At 46.5% G+C, this 21,239-nt stretch overlaps 2 protein-coding genes across 5 annotated transcripts; both read left to right on the top strand.

Moving 5' to 3' along the window:
• The first annotated feature begins 226 nt into the window (after positions 1 to 226).
• LOC142886337 (transcription factor HIVEP2-like) lies at positions 227 to 15,368 on the top strand. Of its 4 annotated transcripts, XM_076023394.1 has the most exons (8): positions 3,676 to 3,897; positions 6,443 to 10,367; positions 10,886 to 11,043; positions 11,161 to 11,336; positions 11,434 to 11,532; positions 11,611 to 12,398; positions 12,677 to 13,083; positions 13,196 to 15,368. In XM_076023394.1, the coding sequence occupies exons 2-7, from the start codon at positions 6,540 to 6,542 to the stop codon at positions 13,058 to 13,060; spliced, it is 5,433 nt and encodes a 1,810-aa protein (XP_075879509.1). In that variant the 5' UTR covers positions 3,676 to 3,897; positions 6,443 to 6,539; the 3' UTR covers positions 13,061 to 13,083; positions 13,196 to 15,368. The 4 variants fall into 4 exon arrangements, with proteins under 4 accessions (XP_075879508.1, XP_075879509.1, XP_075879506.1 ...); XM_076023393.1 differs by lacking the exon at positions 3,676 to 3,897 and adding an exon at positions 227 to 348 and having other exon boundaries at positions 12,677 to 15,368; XM_076023391.1 differs by having other exon boundaries at positions 3,677 to 3,897; positions 12,677 to 15,368.
• A 553-nt stretch (positions 15,369 to 15,921) lies between these two features.
• On the top strand, positions 15,922 to 21,238 carry txlnbb (taxilin beta b). Its single transcript, XM_076023395.1, has 10 exons — positions 15,922 to 16,105; positions 17,493 to 17,742; positions 18,326 to 18,417; positions 18,529 to 18,699; positions 19,427 to 19,621; positions 19,711 to 19,830; positions 19,965 to 20,039; positions 20,143 to 20,235; positions 20,442 to 20,537; positions 20,632 to 21,238. Exons 2-10 carry the CDS (start codon positions 17,508 to 17,510, stop codon positions 21,184 to 21,186), a joined length of 1,632 nt encoding a protein of 543 aa, XP_075879510.1. The 5' UTR covers positions 15,922 to 16,105; positions 17,493 to 17,507; the 3' UTR covers positions 21,187 to 21,238.
• The last annotated feature ends 1 nt before the right edge of the window (position 21,239 follows it).

Genomic DNA, 21,239 nt, shown 5'->3' with positions numbered 1-21,239 from the left:
GCCTATTGTGTGATTCACATATAGATGGCGTGACGGGCAAAATGTTTTGAAATAAAAATCATGCCTCATTACAACTGGTGCTTTTGGCCTTCCCGGGTGTGCGTTTGGCGACTTAGCGCCCTCTGCTGTTCACACCTGTAATGACGCCTCAGTTGTGCAGGACATTTTAACGCGCGCTGACGGCGCAGGAAAGAAAAGGGAGGGAGGGAGAGAGAGAGAGAGAGAGAGAGAGAGAGAGAGGGAAAAAAAAAAACAACGTGTCCTCCTTCAGCTTTGCTACGCACAGACAACGGAGGAAATCAAGACGCCCGCGTCCCGCAACCGTGAGCCGAGTCCTTCGCCATGTCGGTAAGCCGCCCTGCCGCCTGTAGCCGCGTTTTAAACCGGTGAGTTGCACGCGTGCTCGCTCGCAACGCACGTACGCAAAGGTGCGCCGGTCTCTCCCAAGATGGTGAGTCCGCTGCAGGCATGATCTCTGTGTTGTGTCTGCTCTCTGCTGCACGCCTTTAAGGTGGGAGGTCCCTCCTCTGCAAATGTTCCATGACGTGCAGATGGGGGGGTTTGCAGGGGGTTCTCACGTCCTTGCAGACTCCCCCCTCGCCCTCATCCCCACTTCCCCTCCCCCTCCCCTCAGCCTTCTGCAGGCTTTCCCCAGCATGGACCCCCGCACACGACAGCTGATCCCCCCACCACCATCAAACAACAACAACAACAACAACAACAACAACAAAAGCAACAGCAGCAGTAGGATGTTGAGAGGTAATCTGGTCACGTCATCGCTGCTGTTATACAGGGTTTTCAGATGACAAAAAATATATATATATGATGGAAGGTTCAAATAGAATTTGAGACAGAAGGGTCGTTAAAAATCTTCATTCTTTTTCTCCACCACTGATGTCGCTTGTTCATTAAAATTAAATTAAATTAAAATGTGTCATTTTAAATGGCCCCAGAGTCACCATCTCATCTTCTTGCTCATTTTGTCTGTTTTTTTTGGATGAAATGGCAAATGTAATCGATCTTACCAATTAATTATTGGGTTATTTGGAATTCTAATCATCAATCCTCCCAAAAATGCCACAAGTAATGCTGAAACATGCGGCCCTGCAATCCAAATGCAAGAAGTGATTCATTCTTGACCTTTCATTGTTGCCCAATACAAACAGAAGATTTTCCAATTTTCTAAGTGGCCCGTGATTGGCTGTTGTTTCTCCCCATAGCACTCTTTCCCTTCATGTGACGGGCTCTGTGCAAACGCTGTGGTTCTATGATGTCGCTGAACACATCTCGATAACTGAAAGCCCTTCTCCGCCGCTCATCTCTGCAGTCTTGATGCTGTAATCTGATGGTAATTATACATGTGTAGACAGGAAGTGAGGAAGCTGGTTGCCATGGAAACACACCACCATGCCAGTTTATTTTCAGGTGCTGCTGCCGCAATCTTGGTATTTGAGTGCTGCCGGTCTGGTTTAATAACAATAATAATAAAAAATAGAAAAAAGCTGCCAGGGGTGTTGATTGACGGGAAAAGCGGAGGTTTTGTGAATGATGCCAGGCTTTGACACTCTGTGGCCCCCTTGGTTAAGAATCGAGTAGCGCCTCCTGGTGTTTGTATTAGCTGTTGCATTCAGTGTCCCCTGAAAGCGATATCTCAGTCAGTCATATGACAGCCCACTACAGCCAGCGGGGAGTAAACTCTCATTCCTTCCATTCATAAACATTCCCTGCACACGTGTGTGTCTGTGTGTGTGTGTGTGTGTGTGTGTGTGTGTGTGTGTGTGTGTGTGTGTGTGTGCGCGCGTGCGCGGGTGTGTGAGAATATCATTAGCGGCTGTCGAGTTGTCGAAGGGTGCGTGTGTGGCATCCAATCACATGCAGAATTTGCGGTTAGATTTGAGGCGGCCGGCAGGACAGGGCAGGGCCGCGGCGAAGCTTTAGATAGTGGAAATGCCAAGCAGTGTGGAACATCCTGGGGGACAGACCATTATATTTATAGAGACGGGCGACTTGACCTTCACTGCACATTGAGTATCAGCCATTTTAGTGCCGCTCCTCCGCTGAATACACGCAGCATAATGGATCTGAGCTGCAGTGCAACTAGTTAGTTTCAACTTCATCTCGGCTTGTTAGAGGCTGCGGCTAATAATAGCCTCGCTACAGTTCCATACTGTGGGCCGATTGTCGATGCCCTCTGCCTCCTGGGAGCGGAAGTTTTCTCAGGGAAATGCAGTGTGAAATTGCAGGGAATAAAGGGGAGCTGGCCGTGAGCTTTGTATTCTGGGGTGCACGCCGTCTAGAAGTTGGTACATTAGTTTCGGCTGCAGGAGCTTTATGTCCAGAGTAAGAAATGCCCAAGCCAAGGACTCCTATTCATAGAGGCACCCAGTTGTTCTCACCCAGAGTGAGACAGAGGAGGATGGTCTCCTTGGGTGAAGTATATTTAGTTTGGCAAATTATATTGTGATGAAAGGCCAAGTATTCACACAAGTGGACTGAGGCCACATTCCAACCATTAAAAAACCTCAAGCTTGTGAACAAAATTGTTATTATATCATGAATTTGGTCAAAAGCAGCAGTTCAATTAAGGCCTTGCTTGGCCACTTTGACATAGTTTCCTCCAAACATACGTTTTGTACGCAATGAAATGCTCTCTGTGATGTCGCCTCACGTGTGAACGCTCCAAACCCAGACTATATTTCTGGACACCACAAAGACTTTTGACATACAGTCTCAACGGGAATTATTGTTAGAAAGACTCTTTAGTCTAGTAAGACTAAAAAAGTGGATCATTGATTATTACGGATACACAATTTTCTTTTGAGTTTAAAGACATAGAAGAGGTAGAAACGCCGTGTCACAACTGATCTCATGTATCTGATTCACAAGATGAAGGTTTGCAGCTGCACATAATCGTCTACATCATTGTCCTAGTTTTTTTTTCCCTCCCCCTCCCCACATTAACGACGCCCTCGTCACGACTCTCACCATTCACAAAGCAAGAGTCCTGTCACGATGGGAAGAGCTGCCTCCGAACAGGCTGTGGGTGTCTCAGAAAGAGTTTCTTTTTTTCTTTTTTCGTTGGCAACATCCTCGCCGCCACCCGCACGCTGCCTTTTCAATGAGTTCCTTTCGACGTACAAACAACGTGCACACACTGAAACCAGGATCGCGCTGCAGGAGAGGTGCACACAGAACAGTGCAGCGCCATCTGATCAAGTCTTTGAAAGCCACTGGCATGCCTATGTTTTGTCCTTGCTGTTGCCATCCTTACATGCTCCGTACGACTGATGCAGAACATTTCAGGGTTGTTTCCACCTTGCAGAATTTCTATATCTTAATTTTCCGAATCTTGATCATATACTGCTGGGCTGGAAATAAAATTATTGAACCAGGGCAGTGAATAAAGGCTGACTAACTGGCAGAGGGGGATTTTAGCTGTTTGCATCATGATATCTGACTCCCATGCTGTGCGTGTAGCTGAAGGCAGCTGCTGCAAGAGAGAGAGAGCGAGAGGGAGAGTGAGAGAGAGAGAGGGAGAGTGCGAGAGAGAGAGAGAGAGGGGGAGAGAGAGAGAGAGGGAGAGAGAGCAATAGCGAGAGAGGAAAAGCGTCCTTAAACGTGGGCTGTTGTGTAATCCCTCTCAGGGCCCCTTTGCTATTTTTGTGCCTGGGTCTGCACGTCACGGTTGGGTATTTTCTCTGGTGACTAGCTCGCATCAATAGATCTTCTAATGTACACCCAGTCAGCCAACAGCTTTGCCGTTGATGGGACTTTACCTCGGCAAATTCACGTCGCTATCGCTGCACGGACATGAGAAGAACAGGGAATTGGACTGCACGGCGTGAGGAATGTCACGTGTGACCGTCGCTATGGGGCGGGGGACTATTCAAATGTCAGGTTTGTATGAGGATTTGTTATCTGAATGTCAGCTGCCGTGCAAGCCGAGGCTTTCTTCCCGTCAGACCGAGTGCCTCTTGTCACTCTGGCCAGAGCAAAAAAAGGGGCTGTCGATGGATTCTGCACACTCTGTCGGGGGGGCTTCGACCAATCCAGGATCCCTGAAGCTGGTCATTGCATGATGATATTTCTGGGTTTGTTGTCAGCCTTGAATCCTGCTCCCTTTAATGGCCAGCACAGCTCCTAATGATGTAATGTCCGTGGCATAACGATGCTGTGTGTAGCCAGTGCTTGTTGGCTCATTGTCTTCTCCGTAAAACAGCAGGGATGTGCCCAGAGATCGTTTGCCGTTCGCATGAACCTCTCGATTAGGTGATCTCTCCATCCGTGTGGACATACTGTACCTCAGTCAACCCACAGCTGCCCCGAAACACACCTACTGCCGCCCACCTGCCTCCTGTTGTTGCGCGTCATTGCTGCTGTGTCATATATTTTTTCGCAAAGGTTAGTGCTCGTTGCCTGGAGAAGAGAAATTTACGGCGAGGGGGTGTTTCTGGTACGCAGGGAGGCTTGTCAGCGAGCCTCAGAATGAGCCAGCTCTGGTTCCTCTCCAGTGCGCCCAGTTCAGAGGTATGCATTGTTACTCAGGGTCTTATCTCGCTGTCACTCTGCACCCATATTCCCTCCTGTCTCTTCTCATGTCTAACAGAGGATGGAAACTAAGCAATGAGGTCAGATCGACCTTGAAAGGGAGCTCCCTGTCAGGCCTCTGAATTTAGTTATCCCTAATCACCCCACTTAGTTTACCTCCACAAACCACCCCCGCTGAAACATGGATCGATCCAGTCGGAGGCAGCCCCTTCGCCATTCCTTAAATGCCTTTATTTAATTTTTTGTCGCGCTTCATCCTGCCTCAGACCTGACAGGTAGCGGAACCGCTGGACCACAAACAGCTGAAATAGGCTGTGGATGATGCACAAATGGGAAACTATCGTCCTCACAGCTGCCTTCTAAATATCTCTCAGCTTCTCGAGTCACCTTGGCTCCATATCCTTTGGTTTGTGCCTGAGGAGCGTGTGCTTGCTAACAAAGAAAGAAAGGCAGCGAGTGCGGCAGGAGAAAAAAAAAAAGAAGAGTGAGAGCCGAGATGTCCTAATTAAGGGGAACTCAGAGGGTTTGGACCAGATAATCTTACATAACCTCGTTAGGGAGGACACAGTGTTTGATAGTGAGAAGATGAAAATGACGTGCCCTCAGAGAGCCATCCCCACGGAGCAAGACCTCAGTGTCATAGTGGAAGTGATTGACTGTAACCACAGGGGGATGACGACCAGTCCAGTGTGTTTACATTCAGGACGACTGATCCTTTGCGGCTCAGCGGGAAGACCACGCATTATTAACACAGTGAAGTTAAAGACTCTGAATCCCACAAGGGACAATGAACTGGAAGGCGTGATGACGCTGAATGACTGCACAGTACATTTTACTTTTGGCAGGTGTTCAGCGTGGCTGTGCTGCAACAGAAATGGGACACGCAAACTCTCCACACTTCATCATTTGACGCCTGCCTAAGCAGACACTTATCAAGACAGAGACCAGACGACCTGAGCATTTAAAAGCCCTGTGTTACAGTCATTTTTCAGACTTTCTTCATTTCTTTTATTATTATGTTTGCTTTTTATTATAGACCCCAGTGGAAACTATTTATCAAAAAATATCTACAGGCCACCAGAAAACAGCATATTAAGCCGCCCTGTTCACAGCATACCACTGACAAGCCTGTTTTTAGCTCCCTGCTCAAACTCCTGCTTTGTTACACCTTCCACATCTTTGTCAGGTAAGGGAGGGAGTAACAAGCACCAGGCTCGGGGTGTTGTCACATTGCTGGGACAGGTATCCGTGGGAAATCAGTGGCATTTGTGATTATTATGAACGTACATCCATACCGGTGTGCTTCAGCACACATTTTCTGAAAAATAGAGCAAGCAAAAGAAGAAAAGGATTTTGTTTTAGAAGGGACTGGGAGGTCCACTGACACTCAAAAAGAAACATTTTATTTTTAGAAAACAGTTTTGCATAACACAGGACCTTTAAATCTGTAACACTGAAAGAACAATGCACCTGTATATATTCTGTTTTATTTTATTATTATTATATTATACATTAATATACTTTTATTAAATTGACATTTCAGGCGTTTAACCTGAAATCACCACACGCATCTGTACATGTTCGGAAAAGTTATGCAAATTTAGGGCCTTCGCCAGGTTTTGGACAAGGTTCCTTTGTTCAGGGAGGCAGGTTTTCTGTTCATTCCTGCTGTGACGGAGCTCATTACAAATTTTATACTTATGTTTTATGAGGAGCACTTTTGGGAAACAGTGTTGGATAATGACTCACATTTTGCACAGATTTGAATGAAGTGTTGGCCCTTAATTGCTTCCTTGTGTCTTGCATACTTTCAATGTCCTTTTTTGTTTTGTGCACTGCTTCCCAAACATCAGCATTTAAGTTTTCTAATAGTCTTTCTCTTTTTTTTTTTCAGACGGCCCTTCCCTGCAATCAATTCATATATTTGATATCACTACAGTGACGTAACAGTCTCCTTGACAAGTGATCGAAAAGAAGGTGACATTGGAATCATGGAGCCACTTGACACTACTACAGAGGTGAAAAGCTCCACTGAGTGTGTGGACAGAAATGTTTCCCAGAAAAAATGCACCTCAGGGGCAGCCCACATTCAAAGGAGTTCATCTGAGGAGTTGGAAGGATGGCAACAAATGCAAGAAGAGCAGAGCAAAGACACATGTGGTTTTGAGGAAATGGCCGACTCAGGGAAATCGCCGCAGTTAGATCAGCACTCCCAAATCCAGTCCACAAGCCATCAAGACTACGAGATGTCTTCACATCCACCACAGTCAACAAAACCATTTCCCACTGGCAGACCCAAAGCCACAGGTCACTTGGCTTTGGTACACCCTTCAGGTTCTGCATCAAACATGAAGTCCACCACTTCACCTGAAGTTCAACAACAGTGCACACATGCAGGGATGGATCAGCCATCAGAGACGATGTGCAAGGTAGAACATAAACCGCAAAAGCCTGGAAAGTATGTTTGTGATTACTGTGGAAGGGCGTGTGCCAAACCCAGCGTGCTTAAGAAACATATTCGCTCACACACTGGGGAACGGCCCTATCCATGCATTCCCTGTGGATTCTCCTTTAAAACCAAGAGTAACCTATACAAACACAGAAAATCTCATGCTCACTCTGTCAAAGCTGGAGCGGCGCCACTCTCAGAACTTGGCTCTTACAATGCCAGCACAGACCAGGGGTCTTTTGAAGGGGAAGGAGAGTTATTCTCTGATGCGGAGCAGAGCACGGACACAGACGAGGACACTCTTAACGACCCACTGCTGCTGCTGGACTCTACAGCAGAGGGATCAGATAACACTGCTGTAAAAGTCCTGAATCTCATTGCTCAAAAGAAGGGAGCCACGTCGATGTCAGCTCAGGATGGTTCACCCCAGCTCCAAGAAATCAATGCACCTCCGGCCGCTGCCGAGACCAGCCGTGCAATTCAATCTTGCACGATCAAACAGAGGCTTGCACTTCGGCTTTCTGAAAAAAGGAGCAGCGACTCTGAACACAACCTGTCCCTCCCGAGTCAGTCGAGCAAGGGCAGCACAGACTCCGGCTACTTTTCGCGGTCTGAGAGCACTGAGCATCAGCCTGGCCCTGCAAACACGAATGCAAAATCCTACCAAGAAATTATGTTTGGTAAGTGCTACAGGCCAAGTCCTAAGCAGGCAGTTGACTTTTTGAGTGGGAAGACAAGTGAGTATGCTGGTAAGCATACAGAAAAAGGCGTTTCTCGTGTTTTCACCCAAGAAAAAGACACAGTGGAGTCAATAAAAATAAATACAAAGTCATTCACCAGGGATGAGGCAAAGGAGTCCTTGTTAGATGCTGGCTCTGATATGGGGCTACTGATCAGAAGCAATTCCATGCCAACATCATCAGCTGTGTGTCTGACGATGCCTCCAGCACTGAGAGGCAGCCACTCATTTGATGAGAGAACAAGTACCGGGGGCATGAGGAGGCTCAGGCGGCAAGCTGCTTTCGAGCTCTCGCCACATGAAGGCCACACAGACACTGAAAGTCATGGGAAAATTAGCGAGAGTGGCATTTCGCCCTCAGGATTGGAAATGGAAAACTATCCATCGGTGGCGTCCAATGTGAACCATCAGAGACACGCAATGGAACTGGCAACACGGAAACGTCGCAAAGAGAAGAGGGAAGAGGAGGATTTGCTGGGTCAATATGAGTGCCGTCATGACCAGAGTGAAGAAATGTTTGACTCAAGCAGAGACTATGATGTAAAACAAGCTGCTGCAGGCATTATGGCGTTAGGCAAAGTGCATCCTTCAGGTGTACTAGCACAGATGGACAGGTGTGACATGGACATATCACTGAGTCTTGAAATGTCAAGTCGAAAAACTTTAGGAAATGTGATATCTGTTATCCAGCACACAAACTCTCTGAACAGGCCTCTCTCTGAACAATGCGAACCATATAAGTATCATGGACAAAGGCAGGAAAGTACACCTTCATTTCAAGTTATGGAGGCGACAGAATCTTATGAGATGGAAAAAAGTGATGATCGGCTTAGGCAATCGTTTCAAATGTGCCCCAAGCTTGTTCGGCAGCCAAACATTCAAGTCCCTGAAATTAGGGTCACGGTGGAACCTGACAGTCCAGAAAAAGCTCCAGAGGTGCCAGTAAAGGAGCCGGAGAAGCCTGTAGAGGAATTTCAGTGGCCTCAAAGGAGTGAGACTTTAGCACAATTCCCCCCGGAGAAGCTCCCTCCAAAGAAGAAAAGGCTTCGCTTAGCCGATATCGAGCACTCCTCCGGCGAATCTAGCTTCGAGTCTGCCTGCACCAACCTCTCACGCAGCCCAAGCCAAGACAGCAACTTGTCTTACAGCTCCACCTTCTCCTTTGACAGGGAGGACAGCTTGAAGTCAGTCTCCCCAGCCAGGCAGGATGAATTTGGCAAACCACTGGAGCTCCTAGCCGTGCCAGGAAGTGGGCACTCCCTTTCAGTGCTTAACCAGCGTCAACAACATGAAATGAGACGCTCCTCCTCTGAGCAGGCACCCTGTAACTTGCGCAAGGAGTTCCCAGAGGTACGTAGCATATCATTTGACTATGGCAATCTTTCCCCGACATCCAAAGTTAGACAGCTGGACATGAGTGCCAGCCACTCGGCTGCGAGGGACAGACGGAGGGGAAACTTGGTTCGGCAGGAGTCACTCAATATGGACACTGAGGTATCACAAGGTCCGTTGCAAGTGATTCCTCAATACCTCAGTAGCCCTCCTCCACCGATGGCGGCTCTGCCACAAGCGTTTCCAGTATTTTCTGTTGCAAATACCTTTACTCAGCCGGCACATCCAAGCCTGTTGGTTCCTGTAAGAATACAGACTCACGTGCCATCCTATGGCATTTCAACATACACTTCAGTGACACACGTTCCCGACAAACAGAGTGACAGCATTAGCTCACCCACTTCCACCATTCAGAATCCAACTACAGGCTTGTCCGGAAATATTGATTCCTCTCATGCGTTTGCCAACAGTGGCCAAACGCACACCTTCAATGTCGAAGCCCTGGATTTGTCATCGTCGAAGCTTAAAACTGGCATCCCCCTCTCTCTGACCTCCAGAACTATTTCCACCACAAACGCCTCTAGCGGCAGCACAAACAAACGGATGCTTTCCCCCGCCAGCAGTGTGGACCTTTTCATAGAGGTAAAGCAACAAAAACGAGTGAAAGAAGAAAAAATGTTTGGCCAAATTTTGGAGGAGCTGAGTGCCGTGGAGTTGGGCAAATCTAATTTGAGCGAAGAGAAAGGTCACAGGTCCGAGTTGCTGGGTGCGTCCCCAACTTGCGCCCAGGATGACGTGCACAGGAGTACATTCATCGCTCATCAGCAAGAGACAGAGGCCACTGACCACGGGTTTGACTCAGCTATGGAAAGCAGCTCTCTGGAAAGCAGCTCACCTCCTTACTCCGTCATGTCAGTCAGCAAAGTTAAAGACATTTGCAAGGAGAAACGAGTGCAGATGGATATAGCGGCGCAGCTGGTGATCTTGGATACAGAGCGTTCAAAAGTGTTATCTCAGTTTCCAAGCCTCCGTACAACGACAGGTGTGAGCTGGTGTTACCTCAACTACACCAAGCCGAGTTGTGCTCACAGCAACACCCCTTTCTACTCGGTTTATGCCACCTGGTGTGTGAGTTCACACAACCCCAACCCCCTTGAAATGAGCACTGGTGCTGCTCTCGCTCTACTGCAGTCCAGAAAGAGGGGAGACAAGGTTATATACACTGTGGCGGCCATGTGTCAACCTGGCAAGGGGAAATTGGTTTCATCTCTCATCCTGTGGAGGCAGACCATGGAACAGGTGAGCAAACAATTTAATCTCCGTTGTCTTAACACAACAGAATCCCTATTTAACACGAAATGAGAAAAAAAACTGTCCCTTCATCCCTTGGTAATTGTAAAAAACTGTGTTTTTTTATTGTAGAATTTTGCTTAAATCTCCTGGATGAGATTTTAGCCACTATTTGCAATTTGAATCATTTACATATTGCAGTATGGAAGTAGTATTGTATTTACTGGCCCAGACACTAAATTTATGCAAATGCTGTTCACTTTGAAGGCTGGTTAAATGTGTATGCAATGAAATGAGGGTCCACAGAGGTTATACAATCAAAAATTAATAAACCACAACCAACAAAGTATATGTGTTGAGCAGTTTTCCTGAGTAGCAGCAGCAGAGGCAGTAACAACAACGTTATGTTACGTTAGCAAAGCCTGCTGTGCACTGCCATGCACAATATTGGAAGCATCGCGTTACATTGTTAACGAGGTGTACACTTAAAATGGATGTTAACAAAATGTTTGCTCATCGCAATTCAGCTGCCGAGGAAACCAGAGCCCAAAGAGGTGGACATTACCTACGGGAAAAAGGTAAAGGAAATCAGCTGCAGAGAAAAAACTTCAAAGGAGGAATGGAAGGAGAGGGATGCCCTCACAAACCCAACAGTTCCGGCACGCATCAAGATCTTCGAGGGAGGGTCAGTCAGCACAACAACTGTATATTTGTGCCCAGGCAACTACAATGTCTGTATTAGAACAACGCTGCCTCTGATAGAGATCTATCCTGGCTCATCATAATATTACGTGTCTTCCAGGTACAAGTCCAATGAAGATTATGTCTACGTCAGAGGTCGAGGAAGGGGGAAATACATCTGCGAGGAATGCGGTATTCGCTGCAAAAAGCCGAGCATGCTGAAGAAACATATCAGGACCCACACAGATGTACGGCCATACATCTGCAGAGTCTGCAACTTCGCTTTTAAAACTAAAGGTAAGCATTCTTGGGGACTAAAAAAGAAACATCAACTTGTTATTACTTCAACGGTTACAATGTAACAACTTACAACAAACCTGTTTACATTTTGCAGGAAACCTGACTAAACACATGAAGTCAAAGGCGCACATGAAGAAATGTCTGGAATTGGGAGTGTCGGTGACAATGGATGAGACGGAGATGCAGGAACATGGTATGTCACAAAATAAGATGCAATGTATCGCACTGGTGTGACAAAAACTACAAGACTGACACGTTTTCTCTTTTCAAGTGGACGAACTCCAACATGGGCCAAAGGCAGAGGTGGTGGCCACAGCCAAACACCAGTTCTCAGATGCGGAAGACTCTGACGGCATGGATGAAGATATCGATGAAATTGATGAAGACGAAGAAGAGGAGGATGATTACGATGGCGAGTCAACTCCAAAGTTGCGCTCAAGAAGCACCAGTCCACAGCCGTGCGGAGTTACGTCCCTGTCCATCACTGCCACAGCTGCCGTCCACGGCTGCTCCCTCGCCTCGCTCCCTGGCGCCGAAGTCCAACGTCTACCCTCCAGCAGACGCCCAGGCACAGACCAGGCACCAATTCTTGCATCCGAACAGCGAGACAAGTCCGTGGATGAAGACTCCTTGACTATGCTGTCTCCCGAGCAGACTAGCTTCCTTTTTGACCCCTATTCTTCTTGCCTGCTGTCACCCGGTTGGGAATCACCCATAAGGGAGCCCTCGCCTTCACGTCTGCGTTACCCATCTCCGAGGCGAGAACTCTCCCCGCGAGGCCGCTCGTCTCCGCGGTGGGATACCTCCCCGCTCAGGCCTGGTTCTCCCAGCTTTACGCCCATTCAGCACCTCTCCCCGTCCTCGATTGAGCGACCAGTGTCCCCTGGAGCAGAGCTGGCTGCAAAGAGGGATTCCTCGGCTCGAGGCCGACAAAGAGTTGTGCTGAGGGCGGTGTCGCCACGCAGAGGCTCGCACCAACACAAAGGCGGCACTGATAAAACCAGACACCGGGCAAAGATGGAGATGGCTCAACTACAAGCAACCTTTGAAATGGAGATGGTAGGTCCCAGCATTTGTTTGGCACTTGTCTGGGCTTTGGAGTTGATACTAAAGGAGAACTAGAAGTATAATTTTGATATGGATTCCTTTTGATTTAATTTAGGTACACAGAAGAGTAAATTATAAGGTAACTAATACCACTGGTGTCTGAGGAAACTATGTTACCACCTTCTTGCCTTTCCCTACCAACCTCTGTCTATATTTATACCACTGATTCCAATAGTAAAGAGGATCCTGGCAGGGATCTGACAGCTAACCCTGCCAATATGTCTTTTCAGGATCAAAGGAGCGCCCCAACTTCCAGCCTGCCTGCTGCTGCCAGCTCTCATCACCAGAACATCCTCAGCCACCTCCCCCTGCATTCCCAGCAGCAGGCCTGCAGTCTGCTGCCCGTTGTTCCGATCGGAGGCATCCAGATGATGCACTCCCCACCCTCCTCCTCGGCGCCCAGTCCCGAGAGCAGCGAGGGCCAATGTTGCAGCAGCGTGGAGGGCTCCGTCCACAGGCCAGAGGCGGGAATAGGGGACAACGTCAGAGGCCAGTTGAGCGATAATGAGATAAAACTTAACCTCGGTGTCAGGGACAGTGGGCAAGAGGAGAATGTCCAGACCTGCTTGAAAGCCATCGCCTCACTCAAGATCACCACAGAGGACCCTCACTGAACTCCCATCTCTTTTTTGTCATGGTAAATATAATCCTGATGCCCCCACCTACTACAGCTACAACTTTGATGTCCTGACCTCATCTTTATCCTATTAGAGGCAATATAATAACACTTCCTCTGGTCTTGCACATAGCCCAGGCAGCCTCCTCCCAATATGCGAGGAGACAAACCTCTTTGCAGTGAAGAGAAAAGCCCCGTCGTCCTGTCTGATGTGCCCTTTTCTTGAGAGACCCGTCATCCGATTGGATGAGCTGCAGGATGTCTCGCAAATTGTAGAATCATTTTGGGTGCCGGTGCAATATGGAAAGGTATTAAACTAATAATATTTGATAATATTTGTTTGACATAGTAGTTTGCGTACAATTGCACATAAATTATATTTATGGATTCTGTACAAACGTGCTTTAACATATACTCCTTAGAGGCATAAAAACAGTGTATTTTACTGTATCTGTTATTTGAAAATAGACTGTTGTTTATTGTAATCATATCAAGGTGTGATGGAGTAGTGCAGTGAATAAAGACTATTTATAAAGGGGGAAAGGTGTGTGTATTACGAAACAGTCTGACCAAAATTTTGAGTAGACGCTTGTTGTGCAGTTTGGTGTTTCGAATCAAGCAGCAACAGTCTGTGCCTTTTTATGTTGCTTTCATATTTTTTTTCACCGGAAGATTGTCGTTTGTGAGTGAGGAAAACCGAAAGACAGACAGACTGACGGTCGCTGAAACCATGCATCCAGGTCCTTTTGTGCTGTCAGACAGTTGGCTTGCAGGAAAACCTTTTCTCTCGAACTCCGTCAGTTACTGCTGACAGACGGATGCAACTCATGCGGTTTATGTGAAACAATCTTGAAAACAAACACATTGTTTTCTTTTCTCCCTTAATGTTGTGGTTTTTAATCTCGGTGACGATGCATGGGATTTGCTATTGCACAAAAATAGAGGAAGTTAATATGTAATTACGAAAACTGTAACATGTATTTATTTATTAGAATGTTAGCACTTATTGATACTGGTAAATATTTGACTTCTATTTATATGGTATATCTGTATTTATGCAGCAGCGATGCAGTTATGCAGTGAGCCATGCTGCTGGAATTGCTTTTCATTTGATTCGCTTTGATTAAACTGCTTTTTCCCCCTCTGCTACAGATGACCATAAGCGTTTCATGAGTTTTTATGATGCACTTTCATCCTTTTATCTTTGATGTTGAACTGATTCGGTCAGTGATAGTGGGGGAGTAAAACATGTCATGATCTCTTGTGGTTTTTGAAACATTCCAGATGTTTTAATTTTTTTTCCCCCTTCTCTCATGCCGTGAAATGTGTTGCACACAAGTACAAGGGGCTATGATGATCAGTCGCTAGTGTGTTTTCCTGCATTTCATATGTAACTGCATAAATCAATATCACTTATCGTAAGTAATCCTGAAGTTATGGTGTTAACGGCGTGAGATGGTTGACTATTGCTACTCGAAATGTAAGTAATCATTCACCAAATGCATTACTTCTTCTCTGTACATATATGTGTATTTTTATGATTTAAACTATTTTTGCAGTGTTGAAAAACTTTTTAACGCAGATTGTTTATGTCTCTTTAAGAGGTAAAATGTCTGCGAGTGACGTATCGGAGGTTCAATGGGGGCGGCAGTAGCACAGGGTTGACTGCTGACACGGTGTCTCTCGTCTTTTAAAGGATAAAAAAAAAAGTGTCATTTACATCTCCGAGTGGTTTTGTCACCAGGTGGATTTTAAAGTCAGAAAAAAACACTTTGTTCTCTATCATGTTTACATAAAAATGAAGAAATGTTTAAAGGTGCACTGCTTTAATTTGTTTTATTTTTTGTTTAATTCTCTTTCTAAAAGATGTATGTAGCTTTGATTTGATGGCTGTCATTTTTATTTGCGGTGATGATGGTGCAGAGTGCGCATAAGATGTGAAGGGAAAGTGAAACCTTCTGTTTGCTTTGGCACACAGTATGTATTCAGATTGTGTTTTGTGTTTTTTTTTGTTTTGTTTGTTTTTTTATTGTGTTCCCATATTTACTGAACTGCATTGTGCCTGTCATGTATATGAAATCCCCTGTAAAACTCACAGAGGACAAATCATTTACCTCTCAACTAAAGATTTGTTTGAGAAATTTAAAAGGAAAAAAAAAAAAAAAGCCTCAGTAGCCAATCTGGTGTTTAGCCATTTGCATCAAAACCTTTGTGGTCAGGATGGAGTGCCTCTTTTCTGCTATGGGGACTTTATTGTTTGGTGCTCTACTTTTTAAAATTAAATTGGAAATTGTTTTGAAAGACTACTCTGCTCGCTGGAGAACTTTGTCTTTTTTTGCTTGATTGTATCACCTCAACCTGACATTGCACCTTTTTGCCATTGTTATTCTCCCTTCGTAGAATTAACGGATTTTCAGACGAGGTAATTCACGTGCAGTTTGGAGACAATTTGTTGAATAAAAAGGGTTACATTTAAAAAAGAAAAATAAAATGAAAACACTTAGTGACACCCACTGGCCAGTGAGGATAACTGCAGTCACCAAGGAACAACAAGATCATATGCAAGCTTCCAAAAATAGTTGTCACCTTGTTTGTTTAAAGGTCTTCAGTTTGCCAAACAGTAGTTGTATGTGTGTGTGTGTGTGTGTGTGTGTAACTGCAGCATGCAGGCGGAAAGTGTGCTATCTTCTCTGTGCTGCTGAGGAGATGTGTTCTAATTCTGGCCACTCGAGGAGACATTTCTTTCTCCTTCGGCCGGGGACGAGGTCTGTCAGGCCCGTTAGTCGGAATAATTGCACAGCCGTTAACAGCGTGCCGGCCTAAAATAAAACCGGTAGTGCATTGGTTCAGAGCCGCATTGCACAAGATGGCAGCCAGAGTGGACGTGTGTTTGGTCGCACCGTCCCTCAGTCCTCCCCTCTGTCTGCTCAGAGCTCCTCGGGTTTATTTTGAGGTGGTCTTATCACAGCTGTTGTATCTGTGGTGACAGTCTCTCCAGGCCCCTCAGCACACTTCTTTTTTCCCTCTCTGGCCCCTGGTCCTGGTAAGACCCCCTGCTTGATTCCTTAACATTCTTTTTTCCAATCGAAATTTGTTCTTAGAAATGCCAAAAACCTTAGTGCCATTGCTTGAGAGGCCTCCCAAACCTCCCGTGTACTAAAACCTGTCGTAGTGAGTGATTGCTTAATTCTGCTTTGGTTTGCTGGGAATGCAGCGTGGTGTCACTGGTTAACAAAATGGCAAGACAGTCAGAGCGTTTGGGTTTTTTTTTAGTCAAGAAAAGACACTTTTTTTTTTTTAACTTCTTCTTCCTGCACTGACTGGGGCTGGAGTGAAAAAAATCAATAGCGCCTCTTTAATTCACTGTCGTTTATTTTTAGTTTATTTAATTTGTGTCTTTTAAACATGGCGAGCAGATGGGGTCACTTACGTAACACCGATACGTTTTGCTGTCAGAAATGCAGCTTTTGACATTGACATCAATAAGAGCGGAATAGAAATAAATAAATATCTTGCCCATATTAAGAAGTTCCTAAAATAGCCTGCGGGGGTCTGGAACAGGTGCCATGTGCTCTGCTTGTGAAAGCACAGGCAGTGTGAAGTAAACAGGCTCTGACTGGGAGCCTGCATAGCAGCCACATTACTTTAATCACGGCGGAACACTAATGAGCTCTGCTATACTGCCGACTCCTTGACAAAGGTAAACTCTAAGTCCGTCTGTCTTGTGCTGTCAAGAACAGGAGTCTGTCCATAGGCCTGCAGCAGCCACAGTTGGCTTGCTAGTTGTTACTGGCACAAACACTCAGACTTGCAGGGAAAGGTCAGGAAATAGCTGATTCAAATGCATTAAGCTCTAATCCGGAAGCTTCTCGGTTAGACTATGTTCGCCTTCCACCCGAGTGTACTCTGCCGATGCTGGAACCAGCAAGTATTTTTCACAAGCAAAATGAGTCATCTGGAAATAGCCGCAAAACATAGTTATGAAGCCAATCCCACACACTCATTAGAGCCAATTGAATGCTCGAGCTTATATCAGCTGCTATACAGTCTAATAAATTTGTTTTAAAACGTTATGATTAACAAGAAAGAAAAAAAAACCTTTGAATTCCCATTTAACTCCTTTTAGGTCTACATGCCCACATGAAGTAGCTCACCACAATCTAAGATGTTACCACAAACTCTCCCAGTCAAAAGTTTAACACACGGTCAGTTTTTGTTTCCTGGGACTCTCTCGTCCTTACACGTGGTTGCATCCCATTAAATTTATTGAGAAAGACAACGCGCTGTTTTGATGTGCGGCTTCAAATCGTGCCATTTGGCAAACCATGGGTGGTGCATTACTCTCAACAAGAGAGAACAACCCATGGTGAGTCATGTTCCTCTTCTATCCTTCTGGTACATCAATGACAACCAGTGTGTCCCTGTCTCAGTCCAAGCTTAGAATCATGGAGGCCCATCAGGAGAGCAGCCCTGCACCTCTGGGTCCGGAGGCAGCGCCAGCTGAGGGTCGGCACATCGACCTGACAGAAGACCTGGGCCAGCAGCTGGAGGACATCATTAGCGCCTACCAGCACACAGAGATTCCCGCTGAGCCAGAAGACGCCGACGAGGTCACGTCCGTCAAAGGGAAGGATTCCCGCAGGGACCAGAAACTAGAAAAGAAGATGCTCAAAAATCTAGGTTTGTGTGTTGTTGTTGTTGTTGTTGTTGTTGTTGTTGTTGTTGTTGTTGTTGTTGTTCTCAGTGAAATCAATGTGCATTAGTGCAGTGCAGCAAAATCCAAAAAGACAGGCCTCCAGGAACATGGCAGAGAAAATATTTCACAAATCCCAAAATGATGCTTGAAAAAGGGATGTCCCTCCAAAAAGGTGACAGGGTGAATCTGCCAGTCACATTGAGAGCAGGCCAATCAGATTCCTTTTCTAGCTTCTCTAGGAACTAGGAAGAGCACAAGGTTTCTACTGGTGCACAAGGAGATTCTCCATGTATACGGTGCAGTTGCAACTGTATACAGGTCGGTTGTAGCTCCGCCTCTCTCTCCAAAGACACTCCTCAGATTGAAAGCTAAATTCCTGGTTATCCGGCTACCGCTTTATAAGGAGCTGATGAGAGAATGATCTGATACTGGACCAGAGTCAAGTGGTTTGCAAGAGCGCACGACGGCCCTACATCAATCATGCCAACATCATCCTCTGTGGCCATGAAGATAAATGAAGCCCAGAGTCGACTCGACCAGTGAATAACGTTCTATGTGGATGTTCAGGGAAGGACGCCATGCTACTGATGCAGAGTCTGAACAAGCTCGACACTCCAGACAAGAAGCTGGAGGCCATCATCAAGAAGCACGCGGAGCTGGTGAGTTGACGAAATGGAGAAAAACACGCCGTGGCGGGTCCGGGCTCTTATCGTTCGTGCTGCATAAGACTTTCTCCCTGTTGGCTTTTTTTTTTTTTTTTTATCCTGCAGCTGGAGGAGCACCGGAGTGATCAGAAGCAGCTGAAGGTGCTGCAGAAGAAGCTGCTCCAGGTGATGAAGGAGAAGGACCAGCTGCAGAGCGAGCACAGCAGAGCCGTGTTGGCCCGCAGCAAGCTGGAGGGCCTCTGTCGAGAGCTGCAGAGGCACAACAAGACCCTGAAGGTAGCGCGTGCGCGAACACTCTCTCACTCACACACACACACACACACACACACACACACACACACACAGCCGTGCTCATCTGAGCGACGAGCCGTTTGCTGTCGCTGCTTAGCTGACATGCATGCATGGCGGCCGTATGTCCCGCACTGCAGGGGGCGCCATCAGCTGGCGCCATAGATCAAGCTGACACTGTCGCAAACAGCGGTGACCCCTTAAAACACACACACGTACACACACCAACAGACAACAGGAAAGCTGGACAATTCTACAGTTAAGAAACAAATCAAACATATGAAATGTGTTTTGTATATTCTCAGTTGACTTTAAAGACTTGATAAGACAAGCTGTGACTCAAATCTCCTGTTGTATTTTTTCACACATGAATCTGATGTGAGTTTAATGCATTCATTTTCATCATCTGCCTGGGAGCTATATGTTTTTCTTTTTTCTTTTTTGAAAAGGCAAAATATATATATTTTTTTTCTGTCAAGAAATAAAGTCATTCTTTGGCCAAACGCTATCATCACACTGATATGCTTACTGCAAAAGTAAGAGTTTTAATTTCTTGCGAATTTGTTGACAAGACAGAGGACAGATAATTGGCAGCTTTCACACATTCTGACTTTAGAAATAAAATGTGCAAATACGCAAGCTCTGCAGAATTCAAATTTGCTGAGACACAGCCCGTATGCAAGAGTGCTGCTGAGAAATACTGGTTCGCCTGCAGGAGGAAACTCTGCAGAGATGCAGAGAGGACGACCTGAAGAGGAAGGAGATCACCACCCACTTCCAGGGAACGCTGAGCGAGATCCAGGCCCAGATCGAGGAGCACAGCAGCCGCAACACCAAGCTGTGCCAGGAGAACAGCGCCCTGGCTGAAAAACTCAAGGGACTAATTTCACAATACGACCAGCGGGAGGCGGTACTGATGCCAGGAGTGGAAACATTTAAGTCTGATGTTGAGATTCTCAGTCACACCCTGAAATCTCCTCGCTTCAATGTCTTTTGCAGAACCTGGAGAAGGTGTTCAAACACAGGGACCTCAAGGAGAAACTGCTGGAGACCAAACTCGCTCAGGCAAACATGATCCTGAAGGAGACCGAGGAGAAACACAAGCTGGAGAGAGAGCTTGTGCGTAATGCACAACAGATTGCTGAGCACTACCAAAAAAAAAAAAAAAAAAAAGTGACACTTTGAAAATAAATCCCCCCCCCCGCCCCGCCTCCGGTGCTCAAATTCACAAAACACTTTTCAATTTTCTACAGATGCTAAAACAGGTGTCGCAGTATAAATTGCAAATGAAGGCCTTGAGGGAACAGGAGAGCGACATGAGGAGCCAGGTACACTCACAGGGCATCATGGGAACTTGTATAAACTTCCTACTTCCCCGACTACCCTCAGTCTTCTGCAGAAATGCACCATGTTCTATGTGTTTCTCCGCAGCTCGACATGTACTCCAAGAAGTTTGATGAAATCCAGGGCACCGTATCAAAGAGTAACAGCGTCTACAGCGGCTTCAAACAAGACATGGACAAAGTGAGACCTTTTTCCACAGAACATTTGAAGTCAGCGTCATGATATTGGTCATGTTAACCAGATGGCGTCTGAATAAAAATATAAGTGAAGACGTGAAGAATCCCATGAGATTCTGTCTCAGGCAACGTCCTCCTATTTTTGGACAAGGCCTTTGACTGTGTCCTTTGGAATTCATCTATTTTATTTATTTATTTTTTGTCATGCAGATGGCAAAGAAAATGAAAAAGCTGGAGAAGGAGTGCCAGTCATGGAAGAGTCGCTTTGATGGCTGCAATAAGAGTCTCCTCGACATGGTGGCGGACGTAAGAACCTGGCGTCTGAAAAACAAAATGAAGGCGTTGAGATTTTTACCTTTTGGTCACGCCGCTCCTCCTGTTTTCTTTTCACACTTTGCAGAAAGCAATCAAGGAGAAGGAGTTTGAGCTTGTAACAGTCAAGAACCAGAAGCTGGAGAACCTGTGCAGGGCTCTGCAGGAGGAGAGGAGGAGCCTGTACGAGAAGGTGCAGGGAGCTGGAGGTCAGCCAGAGGGCAGCACCAGCGAACCGACAGAGAAGCAGGTGTCCGAGGCGCAGCAGGATCAAGAGGCGCCAAGCGTTCAGGAGAACTCCAAAGCGGCTGAAGACCAGAGCAGGCCAGCTCCGGCCAAGACGCCAGCAGCAGCAGCAGCAGCAGCAACAGCAGCAGCAACAGCAGCAGCAGCAGAAGAAACCCCACTGAGCAAGGAATTGGCTAAACTGAAGAGCGAGCAGGCCCGCCTGAAGGAGATCGCCAGCTCTTTCACCATCTCTCACGTTGTGGCCACAGAAACAGTCGTCAGCCAGTCGCGAGGGCTCCCTGAGGGAGTCCAGCAAGAGGGGGACGAGCGCACCGCAGCTGTGAGCAATGGAGAACACGAGCTGGGCTCTGGAGACCAGAGCCAGAGGGATTTGGAGATGGAGTCCGTTGATTAATGCTCTTGAGTTTTGTAAGAGTCACAACAATAAAAACCCCCCACAAAACAAAC

This window comes from Nelusetta ayraudi, unplaced genomic scaffold (genome assembly GCF_046127955.1).
Source record: "Nelusetta ayraudi isolate G7.1 ecotype Tasmania unplaced genomic scaffold, CSIRO-AGI_Nayr_v1 ptg000015l, whole genome shotgun sequence".
Lineage (NCBI taxonomy): Eukaryota > Metazoa > Chordata > Actinopteri > Tetraodontiformes > Monacanthidae > Nelusetta > Nelusetta ayraudi.
Note: the sequence above shows the minus strand (reverse complement) of the source record. Positions and strands in the feature narration are given on the sequence as shown.

Excerpts from the sequence above, each read along its gene's own strand:
- txlnbb (XM_076023395.1), top strand. The coding sequence starts at position 17,508 with ATGGAGGCCCATCAGGAGAGCAGCCCTGCACCTCTGGGTCCGGAGGCA. Across the intron at positions 17,743-18,325 it reads GAAGATGCTCAAAAATCTAG|GGAAGGACGCCATGCTACTG; the intron begins GTTTGTGTGTTG and ends GTGGATGTTCAG. Across the intron at positions 19,831-19,964 it reads ACAAGCTGGAGAGAGAGCTT|ATGCTAAAACAGGTGTCGCA; the intron begins GTGCGTAATGCA and ends AATTTTCTACAG.
- LOC142886337 (XM_076023393.1), top strand. The coding sequence starts at position 6,540 with ATGGAGCCACTTGACACTACTACAGAGGTGAAAAGCTCCACTGAGTGT. Across the intron at positions 11,533-11,610 it reads GACGGAGATGCAGGAACATG|TGGACGAACTCCAACATGGG; the intron begins GTATGTCACAAA and ends TCTCTTTTCAAG. Across the intron at positions 12,399-12,676 it reads CAACCTTTGAAATGGAGATG|GATCAAAGGAGCGCCCCAAC; the intron begins GTAGGTCCCAGC and ends ATGTCTTTTCAG.